The 13466-nt window shown below is 36.0% G+C and overlaps 2 protein-coding genes across 2 annotated transcripts; one reads left to right on the top strand and one right to left on the bottom strand.

Annotated features, from left to right (window-relative positions):
• Nucleotides 1-199: 199 nt before the first annotated feature.
• Nucleotides 200-7213, bottom strand: LOC103838076 (NAC domain-containing protein 100). The gene is made up of 3 exons (XM_009114496.2): nucleotides 2210-7213; nucleotides 1281-1546; nucleotides 200-809 (listed from the first exon to the last, which is right to left on the bottom strand). Exons 1-3 carry the CDS (start codon nucleotides 2361-2363, stop codon nucleotides 327-329), a joined length of 903 nt encoding a protein of 300 aa, XP_009112744.2. The 5' UTR covers nucleotides 2364-7213; the 3' UTR covers nucleotides 200-326.
• Nucleotides 7214-7583: 370 nt separating this feature from the next.
• On the top strand, nucleotides 7584-12330 carry LOC103838069 (NADH dehydrogenase [ubiquinone] 1 beta subcomplex subunit 10-B). The gene is made up of 3 exons (XM_009114486.3): nucleotides 7584-7923; nucleotides 7995-8039; nucleotides 12110-12330. The coding sequence occupies exons 1-2, from the start codon at nucleotides 7635-7637 to the stop codon at nucleotides 8024-8026; spliced, it is 321 nt and encodes a 106-aa protein (XP_009112734.1). The 5' UTR covers nucleotides 7584-7634; the 3' UTR covers nucleotides 8027-8039; nucleotides 12110-12330.
• Nucleotides 12331-13466: the final 1136 nt, after the last annotated feature.

The following is a 13466-nucleotide window of genomic DNA, read 5'->3' as shown; positions in this document are numbered from 1 at the left end:
CTCGTACTTTACAGGCTCAAATGTGGGGAAAAATAATTATTGTGAGGGTAAGAATCTATGTGTATGGGAAACATGAAAGGACATGGACATGTATAAGACATTGGTTTATAAAAGTTGATATAACCTATAAACATGAAAGGACATGGCATATACGGTAAACTTTTCCATACTATCACTATTTCACATAAAAGATGCACTATAATTAATTTACTTGACCTCATTAGAAGATCTATGTGTGTATAATTAGTGATACAATTGAAATTGATGAAGATTACATGAAAACTAGTTAATAAGAAATTCAAATATATATGTGGTTTTGAATCTCTTCACCACAAGGAGTCCATATTAAACGCTTCATCTTGCGGTTGCGGCTGAGATGAACTCGAACCATCTTGCATAACATTGGAGACTCCTTGTTGAAGAAGAGAAGGATTGATATTATAAGAGTTCCTAATTTGGAAAGCCTTGAGCAACAAAGAGTTGATTGGAGATAAAGGCGGACCAAGTAGACTTGTTGTCCAAGCCGGAAGATTAGCCATGTTCACGTTCATGTTCATGTTCATGTTGAGACCAGCCGTACTTGTAGTATTGTCGGAATAAACGTTGTTTTGAGAATATTGTTGATGAATATTATTGTAATCAACGGTTGATGAGTTTGAGTTCAGATTTGGAAGCTCGATATCTTCAAACTCGTTTGCCATGGATGAGTTTGCATCGCATGGAGATCCAAAAGATGAGTCTGGTTGTTGTTCCTGTGGTTTCTTTGTTGTTGTGCTCTTTTGGAAAACCCTACACACTACCCATTCCTCCTGGAAAATTAAGGTGATATGATACTATTCAAGATCATGTATATTGTATTCATGTACATATATCCACACCAAAAAAAATGTTGTATAAACGAAACTCTATTAAACATTTCTTGAAACCAATATCAACTATTTACTATTGATAAGCACGGCAAGTGAATCCATTTTTTAGGTGGATAATGTTGCCTATCTTCAAATTGAATGCATACATGATACATGTCTAGTTTTGGGCATGTCAATAACACACATGGTCCAAAAACATTTTAGAAATTCTAAAATGCATATAATACATATAGTTTTGTCAATTAAATTAAGAGTGAGAGCTAATAATTTCTTATAAAAATTAGGCAAGGAAAAGCCTGAATGTATTAATATAAATAAACAATTGTAACTTTGATTTAAGTTTTTAACCTTTTTAATAAAAATAATAAGGTTCAGCTAACTTCCTTAGCATTTTGTGAATGTATATGTTACCTTAGCGGGTTTGAAGGGTTGTTTGTTCTCAAGCCTATACTCATGCATAACCCAATTGCTTTTCTCACCCTTTGGAGCTCTTCCTTTGTAGAAAACTAGGGTTTTCTTCATCCCTACCAGTACTCCACTTCGGTATATATCTTTATCTTTACCAGTGGTTTTCCAATAACCGGCTTCAGTTGCTCGGTTTGTCCTTAAACCGGTTGGATATTTCCGGTCTCGTAGACTGAAGAAGTACCACTCTTTCTCTCCCATTGAAGCTTTGTCTGCACATAAGCACAAGTATTCGCACATTATTTTAGTTTATATCACATTGAGCAACATATACGAATACTAACATTTTTTGGATAACAATAATATAATAATCTATGTTTAATGTTACCAAACTATACGCCATCTCGCTAGAGAATTTTTTTAATGTATATACTCTCCATTATTGGTAGGCTAGATGCACCTATATGTATAACATATGCGATTACTAAATCAAAGTAACAAATCTATGGTTTCATACATATTAGTTATATTAATTGGTATATGATGCATGTATCTATATATTGTTATAGATACGTATGGTATGTCTTTGTTGTTATGAAATGGTATGATTTGTCCATTTCTAGCGATCTTATTTGCCGAAGACATGATTGATTATATACTTTGTCTTTTTAAATAGAATGCCCATTTTCAAAAAAAAAGACATGATTGATTATACATTTAATATTATTATATTTTTTTATAGAATTATTGTAAGAAATCCATGTAGACAAAACAATAGAATTAAGGGAAGCATGCTCACATAATCTTATGCATTTGTTACTATTATTGCACAACTAAACTATTAATTTGGAAATTATGTAAACGCAGTCGAACACTAAAGCTATAAAACACAAAAGTAGGTTATATCAGTATATGAATGATCAAAGTATAGTTACCTGGCAGATCCCAAGGTTCACACTTGTTGAGATCAACGTCGACGACAGCTTTAGCAGTGAATCCAATATCGGAGACTTTCCGACAAAGATAATGTGTTATAAGCTCTTCGTCTGTAGGATGAAATCTGAACCCTGGAGGAAGATTTTCTTCCATTTCTTTGTATTCTCTATTGACAAATATAATTTAGAGACAGCAAATAAAAAGGCCTCTCTGGCTCCCTTGAAGAGAACAAAGATGATTGACAGCAAAAAGATTTTCAATACTGTGACATAGATGGGGTTTATATAATTAATATATCACATATATAACTAAACTATATATTAAAATTAGAAAATGATTTGTGTACACTACCAAATACTGACCTTGAGGGAGAAGCAGCCGCGGTAGTCTTTTTCAACTGTTTCTTATTACAGCTAACAGTTTGACAATTCAAGGTAATTTCATCCACGCATACATTGTCATTTTTTATGATTTAACATATATGTTATGAGCTTATATGTTAACTGTAGAGTCTAATAAATTATTTGTCGGCGTATATATTAATGTTCCTTTTAGACTACACTACTTTGTCTATAAAACAATATCCGTCTTAATATCTGCATAATTATAATTTTTTTTCGGTGTAATGGATTTTTGTGAGATTTGTCCAACCAACTTCACCCAATTCTACCAACCATGAAAGAAACCCTAGTGTCCAATGCAATGTGAACATGCGTGCATGGCTTCTCCATTCTTTGGTCATATCAGCTATTTATTATGATATGAAAATTATAAACCTAATTAAATCTAGACTAATCGTCAAAATTTATATATAACTGTTATATTATCTTTAAATTTTATAGCGATTATGGAGAAAATGCTTCCAGTTTTAACATTGCATTCACCTTGCCCTATTGTCTATTGACACTTGTCTTTTTGCTTATCTCGCAGCCATATATTATACTAATAAACATGTATATGGATATAGAACATCCTTTATAAAATTATACGAACGAATCGGTTTGCGATCGATGCTCTTATACGTCTATACGTTAAATTGTTTCGTGCAAATGTTTCCACATTTGTCGGGTGTTATTGTGTTAACAAAAATATTGAATTGTTGGACTCGATTTCTTGATTGGTAGTAAATAAAAATGCCAGATCGTATATTTGTCTTTCATATAACTATACCCGGAAAACAATAGAAATCACATAGTTTATTTGGTGCTGTCGGTAACTTGTCTTCTTCTTTTTATTCTCCCAAATGAACTCAATTTGTAATAATTGTAGTGGAACAAAAAAAAAGCAAATGATTTTTTTTTTCGTTTTTAGGTTAACTCACAAACGGAGTAAAAAGCAAAATATATATATGTGATTATTATTTATTAGCATGTAGAATAGTTTTTTTATTTTATTAAACGATATCTGTTTTCCGTAAGATTATGTTTTATTCAACCCATTCAATGAAATAAATTAAAGTTTGTATTCGCATTGGAATTTTTGGTTAAATCCTTTTATACAACGCAAGCCTGCGGATCTTATTTTCAACTTTCATTATTTTAGACAAGGTTAAAAACTTAAAATAATTACTCTGGAAGGGTGGTTAAAGATCCCACCATGCCTAATGGAATGTGATCAGTATTATATCATTATAAACACACGGAAATAATTAATTAATGTTATTCAAAGCAGATTTACTGGGAGATTTTTCTGTTTTATAGAGAGATATTGAGTCATAAATATGTATTAGGATGTCAATCCTACCATTTGAAAACTTTCACAACTGATTATATTATTCTGCATATTTGTACCTTCCTTGTTTACGGGCTTCTAGCATTCTAGAATCACGCACACGTATATACATGCCAGTAACACTAGTTAACTTATGCTAAAAAAAACAGATAACCTATGTTAAAGACTTAAATGTAAGTACTCATATATATGTTACAAAAAACTCATATATCTTTTTACCTCATGTTAAAGTGAAAAAAAAAAGATATCTTATGTCAAGTAATGAAATATGATAATCTAGTTTAATTAATTAAAAAATATTATATTTGTGGTTAGAAATCTGAAGAACATTTAGCAACAACAAAAATCTGAAGAACTGGTTTCTGTGTAGATGATGATGGATAAATAAATCACTGTACTTTAACACCAAAAAAACTATAGCATTATTATTATTATTATTTGCTATGTTAGGTTCTTTAACTATTGTTGTAGCTCACTTCAAAATATATAGAATAACTATTTTTATTACTATCCCTAACAAAAAATGTGTCATCCGATATGAAATGGTTGATTTTGTATACTATTCCGTTGTAAATAAACGATTCATGTAGTTAAGAAGTTTTTGTATTTGTATATGTATTATTATTATTTTAAATAAAGAGTTTTCATTAATGATAAGAGCCAAACTACACAGAAAAGAAGAAAAATACAGAGAAGTGAAGGACAGATGCTAAACTGAAATACAATCCCATCCTCAAGATATTACTAATCCAAAGCCTAAGAGTTCCTCACCGCTAAACTGAAATACAGCATTATATATTCTGTAGAACGTTTCTTGTAATTCCTTATTATGATAGATACAATTCATGACTCGTGTATCTTATAGACTAAAAACGGCTAGTGGATTATCACAATTTTCCTACCATTATATGCATGGTGCCAGTCAACATGAATTTGCAGTCTCATGGAATAAATTGTGACGGTCACTATAGTTGATGTGAGACACACGGAAAATCAGTAATCAATAATTAGTCATGTTTTGTTTTGAATGTTACAATTATTTGTTTGTTACAAACATGGCCGATCTATTATTTCAGCGCATATGGATTCTTTTGAGCAATTTCACTCTATATAAACATGGATTATCTATTTAGAAATTATCAAAAAAACACCAAATATACATGTTCATAGATAACGCGGTATATTTAGAAAACTAAAATGATAACATTTTTATGTATGAATAAAAATAATCATCCACATGAAAATTTATGAATTGCAGAAACAAAAGGACAATTGTGGGAGGAAGTACAAACAAAAATACAATAAAAGAGGTTAACCAATCATTCCAAAAGAAACCAATTCTGAAACAAATGACAAATGAAAGTGTTATATATGTTGCGGAGAAGACCTTAGTTGTTGTCGGAATAATATCTCCGGGAGGCGGAGGCTATCGCAGATCCGTCGCCGCCGGTCTTTTGTCTCCGTGGCGGGGAAACTCCTTCAGGTCCGCCGTCATCGGATCTAGTCTCCGGGGGGTGAAGGCTTCTTCAGCCTTGCGTCGCCGGCTCGTGGCCCTTATTCTTTAGGGTTTTGTTTCTTTCTTTTCTTCGGTCGGGTTTTTTTGTTTGTTTCTGTGGGTTGGTGTGTTCGTCGGAGGAGATGGAAGAGCTCCGGCGGAAAGAATGAGGATGCATGCGATTCCTCTGGCGGGTCCTGGTGGTTAATGTTGATGGAGGAGCTCTCGCTACGGCGATTGAGCCTCTCCGGCTTGAGTGGCCCAAAGTTGGGTGAAAGTAAAGAGGAACGGAGCGATGGAGCTCCGGTTTGGCCGGGTGGTCCGGTGGTTGGATCTCCGGCGCCGACGAGTTGAGATGGTATGGCGCTATCCTTGTGACACGTGTTTCTTCGCGGAGGAGGATCGCGACACGTGTACAAGCGGCCAAAAGTGGGTTTAGTGAGGCGGCAGTATGCCTTTCCGCCTGCTCCCTAGGGTTTTCTCGTGATGGGTCCGTAGGGCTTAGCCCATTAGAAATTTGGGTGTCCTATTTGTTGTTGGGCTTATGTTATAATATTGTACTGGGTTTGGCCCGTTTCTTTTATAATATTAAATCCCTTTGATGGAAAAAAAAAAAAAAGTGTTATATATGTTGATGAAGCTTGTAAAGATACATATCCATACAGACAAAGATGATATTATACTACTAAAGGACTAATGAGTATTCGATGCAGTTTTTTGCATTACATACAGAGTGCGAAACGTTGAAATTAAATGGTCATAGAATGTATGTAGATTCTTCAAAAACGAAAAATGGTATTTGCAACACGTTGCACCAAGGAAATAGCATGTTTTTCAAACCATTTCGATCAATTTGAACATGTAAAACGTTCTTTTTAGTTTCGTTATTCAAATATATTTCAAACGCAACTAATTCAAAGGCAGATGAGTGAGTTCCTAGAGCATACAATTCTCTCCATGAGCTATGATTTATATCTATTCTATATTCGATGGTTGGGAAATTAATACTGTTTTAAGTATACTAGATTTTGTTGGCAAAACAAAAAGTTAATCAATATGGGATTGAATGATTAATCTTTATATGCTGATGGTTACGTAAAAGATAGTATAACATGAATTTCTTTCTCTTATGGTCATTTAGTATGTAGCTTCCTGAATCGACCATACCCTGCAATTGGCATATTATTTACCTAAATAATTTTTTTTACATTTAAGATATGATATAATCAGGTCGAACGATCACCTAATAATTAATTTAAAATCATCAGATCGGAGTCCACAAAATCTTTTAATGTGTCTACACTCTACGCGTTAGATTTCATTTTTTCGGGTTGATTTTCTACAAACCTTGAAAGATCGTGTAAAGATCGTATGTTTTGTCATTATCTATGTGGAAGAGTAATTTTCTCTCTTATTTTGTCGTAGAGAAGACAACAAACAGAAGTTTCTCAAGTAACATTCAACATTACTTTTTTCATAAAAAAACATTCAACATTATTGAAAATATATAAAACTTAATTAATACATTTATGATTCTTTTTCTAAACTATATTACACCATATATTATAATAACTAGGTGTTTTGCCTGCGATGCAGGTTTAAACATTTTCATAAATTTTTGAAAAGTTCTTTGTACTCTATATTCATTATACTAAAATAAATCTTAAAATAACACAATATTCTATTTTTAATTATATAATTTATGTTTATTTTAACTTTTCACTAAAAGACTTTTTCAGATAACAATACAATATATATAGAAATTATCTTTTTTAATTATATTTTCATATTTTGGATAATTCTTACTATTATTAATTTTAATCAATTATCTAATTAAATAAATTAAAATTTCGTTTTTATTTTTAATTTATTTATATGTTTTATTTATTAAGGGTAATAACGACATTAACCAGTCTAACTTTTAACGTGAAAGTTCGATTCTAAAAACTTACTTCGCAAATAATAGTATAGATTTAGTAGTACAGTAATTACAATAATATTTCTCTAAGCTAAGGACATAATTCACTTTATAGATATATACGATCAACCATTTTAAAATGTTTTCCATCACACACTGGTTAGAAGATGGGCTTAAAGTTTGGGCCGATCCAAGTAGGCCCAAAAGTACTTTTAAACAGCAAAGTCACCAACTACAATCCAGAAGCGAATCACGAAGACGAGTGAGAGAAGAAGAAGCAATGGGGAGAAAGAAGGGATTGCCGGAGTTCGAAGAGACGGCGCCGGATGGCTTCGATCCGGCGAATCCTTACAAGGATCCGGTGGCGATGATGGAAATGAGAGAGCACATCGTCCGTGAGAAGTGGATCCAGATCGAGAAGGCGAAGATCATGCGCGAGAAGGTCAAATGGTGTTACCGCGTCGAAGGAGTCAACCATTACCAGAAATGCCGTCATCTCGTCCAGCAGTACCTCGACTCCACTCGCGGCGTCGGATGGGGGAAAGACCACCGTCCTATGTCGCTCCACGGTGAGTTTTATCTTGTTTCATCTGTTTATTGGTGAATGATGCTTTGCTGAATCGTTTTTGTTTGGATGCAGGCCCTAAGCCTGAGGCCGTTGAAGCTGAATAATGATTAATCTGAGGTGAGTAACTGGTTATGTGCTATGGTTCGTGTTTCTGAAAGATTCGTTTTTTTTTAAATTTCATCTGTTTGTTAAATTAAAATATGTAAGAAATATATTACCACTTACCAGTGAATCAAATGTTAGGCCTTTGTTTGATCTTTGTCTGTTAGATCAACTAAGTGATCAGTAACCATTTGTGTTATAGCTGTTATGAAAGAAAGTATAGTGATACTTTTTAGGTATCAATTGTGATCAAAAACAGAGATCAATAAGAAAAGCTTAGTTATATTGATTTGAACTTAGGAATTACAGAGGAAACGATTACAGATCAAGAGATATCTCACATTCTCTCATCTCTGAAATCACTCAAACTCTTGATAAACCTCTCCCTCCACACTCTCACGTTATTATAAAGCAAAACCATTAACTAAACCATAATTACTTTATGCTAACTATGGTTACTTGCTCTTATCTAGCCAAGAGTCAATGACCATTTACCCCCTTTGGATATACTGCTTTTATCAATACTTCCCCCTTTGAATTCAACCTTGTCCTCAAGGTTGAAGCAAGGAACAAGCTTCCAATCCCCTAGCTCCCACACACACTCATATCTTTGCAGCCTATCACAGTTGATGCGATCTTCGTCCCCGTAGGTTAGATTCTTCAAATGACTGATCTCAATCACAATCTTCTGTCCAATAATGTTCAGCTCCTTGGCATCTTGCTTCTCTTCTGCTCCATACCCAGACATCTTCAACACCTCAGTACTCTCTTCTTGAAAGCAAGTCCACAAGTAAAAACCCAAGAGTTTTACTGCCTTATGACCCTGTTTCAGTTTCTTGAGTTGTGTACAGCCCTCCTTCCTTTTCCACTTCCTGTAATTTGTGATCAGCCTGCTTATCTTTCTTATCCCATACCAGAAAATTTCTCGCAGCCATTGGTGCCCATATGCCTTAAGCTCACTCACGTCCTTGTTCTTCTCGCACGTTATCCACTGCACTGGTCCAATCGTTTGCTGCTGGCCATCAGAACCCGCCACACATCTAGTCGTCAAGGGCTGCTTAAAAGAAAGCATTGGGGATCGCAGAACCCTTTTCAAGTCCATTAGGGTATTTCCGGGAGTAATATCAAGTGCTTCCCGTACATACGTAATGCGGTTGAACTCAAATGGCTTCTTAGGCCATTCACCAATAACTCTCTCGAGTTCAGGATCCGCATCAGTAGGTGGAAGTAGCCGTTCTTCCTTGTGCTTGGCTGCAGCTGTGCTGTCACTTAAAGTCCAGCGACCTTCCCTGTTAGTTGTTCCAAGCACAGCCATTAGAGGCCTTCTCTTCCCACAGATTGATTGCAACATCTCTTGGCTCCCAACATACACAAAGATTGAACCTTGCTTTTGATACTCTGCTCGTCTTTTTCTTGCTGTCAACTTATTATGATCACCCTTAAGAATCACTCTTATGGTAATCTCTGCGATCTCTGGATAAGTAGTCTCCATGATGACAGTGCAGTTCTCACCAGGGCCTTGATTATGAATGCTGGTAATGGGTTTCTCCTCACCCATTTTAATGCACACCCAATACAACTTCATCTCAGCAACTCCTCGCAGCAGAGCATTGAAGTCAAGTTCCAGATCAGTCTGACCATTAACCATACTAGAAACTGCACATCCTCCTATTCCAATACGATAAGCAAGTATTCCAACTTCTGGCTTCCTATCTTTCATCCCAATTCCCCACCAAGACAACCCTTCAAGAACCATGGAACCCCCCTTCACTCGTCTACACCCTTTTTTCCACAGGTTAAAACTTCTGTAATTACTCTTTGTAGAGAGCAGGAAGCTGAGTTGAACTTCTCTCCATAGTTTGTACGTACAACACTTCCAGAGATACCTTTCATAATCCTTGAGCTTAATGCTGGAGCTTAATGAGAAAACACCAAGATTCCAAGACCATCTGTTACTGATCTTGTGCTTGTCCCTGTACCTGTATCTAGCCTTTTGTTTCCTAGTCTTGAACCTTGTCCACACTGTTGTGATCAGCAAGAGAGGCTCACCACAGCCCACACGCCTGTATTTCAACTTGGCTCTCCTTCTCCTATAGGCAACTCGCAGCAGCTCACACCCCATCTTTAGCTTTAGCCATTTTCTGCTCTTCAAGGAGACTCCCAAAATGATTTCTGTCACACTCTATGCTCAAGTTCTTTCTCAAAGAATCCCACACAAGTTCAGTAGTTCCAAGGAGAGAAATCTGATTACCAAACAACCTTACCCTATTAGTTCCCTTCAACTTGTTGAATAATTGTTTGAACTTCCATTTCTTCCATTTTGCAAGCGCCCTCAACACTCTTCTACATCTATGCAGCAGCCCTTCAAGCTTCTCCACAAGCTTTATTCTCTTCATCTGTTGCTTGCAACACTTCATTAGCCTTCCAAATGTGTTTCGTTTGGTTTGACGATGCATATTTTTCACCGCTCCAGACTTGTATTTGAACCTTTTCTTCTTCTTCCATTTTTCTGTAACTTTCAATAGCAGGGCTTTTTGCCATCGACTTGACCACCATGCTTCGTCATCTCAGCATGTGTCAATTTGTTCCCTTTTCCCTCAGTAAATTTCATCACATAGCACTTCACCCCACTTGACAGCAACCGTATTGACTTTGTACGAGGTCTACACTTCTTCCTTTTAATCTCTTTCCATCTTTTTCTCTTCCTTGTTACTCTTATACTCCCCTCAGCCATTTGATCGAACACCTGGTGGGCACACTTCTTCCTCTTGGTTACAAGCAGCACCTCTCTCGCATATTTACCTCTCTCAAAGTACGGCTCGACTTTGTGATCCCAACAGATTAAGGTTTCACCATCTTGCGTCCCTTGCGAAGCCATTTGATGATCATTCAGAAGTTCATTCCTCCTCTCAAGCGTCAGCTTAATCGGTTCCACAGGCGGACAGAAACTCTTCAAGGATCCTTCCACATGATCAAGATCCGAGTCTTCTGCAGCCAACGTCTCTTCCTCCAGTGATTTCTTGGCAGCATCTTCTTCATCCTCACGTTCAATCATGCGACGGCACGCTTCCAGCATCTCCAGCCGGGCTTTCCTTTCCTCCTCAAACGTCCTCACCGGCCTGTCATAGTTCGTCGAGGCTCGGATCTCTTCTATCTCCTCCATCGAGGTACCACCCGCCAAAGCAATTTCGACCCAGCGCTCGGTCCAGTACTTCTCCATCCGCTCCAGGTATGAGGATCTGCTACACCGCTCTTGGACAACCACGGCCGGCTTCGGGAACCTCATGTCCCTTTCCGGTTGTTGCTCCACAACCAACGGTCTCATCCTCCTCACGCCCTGTTGCATCTGGTTCCACACTTGATCAATTTCCGCTTCCGTCGACATGGGTCACCGGAATCAAACGGCTCTGATACCAATTTGATACGTTTTAGGTATCAATTGTGATCAAAAACAGAGATCAATAAGAAAAGCTTAGTTATATTGATTTGAACTTAGGAATTACAGAGGAAACGATTACAGATCAAGAGATATCTCACATTCTCTCATCTCTGAAATCACTCAAACTCTCGATAAACCTCTCCCTCCACACTCTCACGTTATTATAAAGCAAAACCATTAACTAAACCATAATTACTTTATGCTAACTATGGTTACTTGCTCTTATCTAGCCAAGAGTCAATGACCATTTACCTCCTTTGGATATACTGCTCTTATCATATAGTCCAAAGTGTATATATTTCTTGTGAAGTTCACTGATGAGATGTTGGAGTGGCTCTATTTTGAGGTATTTGGGAATTTCCCTGGTGGTTGATAGTTTCCAATCTGCTATGTTCTCATACTTTACCACAGTGCTAAGTTTACAATTGTATGTATTATAATATTTTTAGGGGTGAAACATGTTTTGGACCCATCTCTAAGTGTCTAGTCTAGGTGAAAACCTCTTAAGTCGTTGTGTATAAACTATGCGTAACTTTGCATCGTTGTGATTAATATTTATTAGTCCTTGTTGACAACAGCTACTGTTTTCACTTTTATGGCGAGCTTAGTGATCCTAATGTTCTTTGTGTTTGTATTGCTTCTGCAGGTGACGGAGCTTTTAATACAAGACATGAAAAGGTCTTTGGACTCTGCAGATTTGCTCTTGTTTGTTCTTTTTCTTTTTGTTGAAACATGTCAGTCTTTGGACTGGCGGATACATGGAAGGGTTTTATAAGCTTCAGTAATGTATTGAAGAAACTACACTCAACATTAGTCTTTCATTATGCTACCCAAATAAGTCCATTTTTTCATGTCTCTCTTTGTTCCGGGCTTCCGGCTAGTTTGTTTACTTTCTTGCCAAAAAAACTGTAGCTTAAATTCTTAGGAAAAACAGTTTGGCTTATGTGTCTTATTCATCATAGATGATTGAGAGCTATTCTGACTCAACTCAGTTATCTTCACCATTTTTTTTTTTTTGTCATTTTTTTTTTTTTTTTTTTTGTCATCAGTTATCTTCACCATTAGGAGCTTCATCCTAGATATCTTTGGAAAAGCTCTTTGTATTTCGCAAATTGTTCCTTCGCTTCAGCGTTCTTGTCAAGGAAGCTATAGATCATACCACGATAAAAGTATGGTCTGAATCCCTTTGGATCCTCTTTAGTCAGCTGCTCGTAGCTCTTCAATGCTTCATCCACGTTCTTCTGCAAGAACTCTATGTACGCAATGATCAGTCTCACGTCTCTAATTTCCTTCACCATAATATCAGCTTCAGCTACAGCTAACGCATCTCCTTCTCCACAGTATATAGTATGAATGCATGTGATTTCGGGTTACTTTACCATTCATCAAGATTTCACATGATTACGTTTTTTGAACAATGCTACACAATATGGGGCTGTTTGTTTCACCATTTGTCATCTCCATCCAAATGATTCATTTGTATGATCTATTCAAATGATCCATTCAGATTTTTGTGATTGTTTGTTTGTTCATCCACATGGCTCATCTAGATGAATCATCTAAATGGATTTTATGTTTGTTTTTTTATTTTCATTTCCATTCAAATGAGTTTAGTAAACAAATCACCAAAATACCCTTGTATTGGTTTAATCATATGTTTGATATTAATTTTAACTATGTTACATTTAATTATTGAGTTTAATATATTCACATTAGAATTATTTCAAAATTAACGTTCCTTTTTGCGGTTTGGGCGGAAAAAAAAAAGATTTTGGTTTTAGCGAGAAAGCACATTTTTCGGTTATGGCGGAAAAACAAAATTTTTCGGTTCTGGCGGGAAAACAAGATTTTTTTTGTTTTGGCGAGAAAACACGTTTTTTGCGGTTTTGGCTGAAAAGGATGTTTTTGGCGGGAAAACGCGTTTTTTTGCGGTTTTGAAGGGAAACACGTTTTTGCGGTTTTCGCGGGAAAACGAAATTTTTCGGTTTTGGCGAGAAAACGAG

Source organism: Brassica rapa, chromosome A01, assembly GCF_000309985.2.
Source record: "Brassica rapa cultivar Chiifu-401-42 chromosome A01, CAAS_Brap_v3.01, whole genome shotgun sequence".
Lineage (NCBI taxonomy): Eukaryota > Viridiplantae > Streptophyta > Magnoliopsida > Brassicales > Brassicaceae > Brassica > Brassica rapa.
Note: the sequence above shows the minus strand (reverse complement) of the source record. Positions and strands in the feature narration are given on the sequence as shown.

Coding starts and splice junctions, on each gene's coding strand:
- LOC103838076 (XM_009114496.2), bottom strand. CDS start 2,363: ATGGAAGAAAATCTTCCTCCAGGGTTCAGATTTCATCCTACAGACGAA. Junction 1,547..2,209: donor TGAACCTTGGGATCTGCCAG/GTAACTATACTT, acceptor GCTTATGTGCAG/ACAAAGCTTCAATGGGAGAG. Junction 810..1,280: donor AACCCTTCAAACCCGCTAAG/GTAACATATACA, acceptor TTAATTTTCCAG/GAGGAATGGGTAGTGTGTAG.
- LOC103838069 (XM_009114486.3), top strand. CDS start 7,635: ATGGGGAGAAAGAAGGGATTGCCGGAGTTCGAAGAGACGGCGCCGGAT. Junction 7,924..7,994: donor CCGTCCTATGTCGCTCCACG/GTGAGTTTTATC, acceptor GTTTGGATGCAG/GCCCTAAGCCTGAGGCCGTT.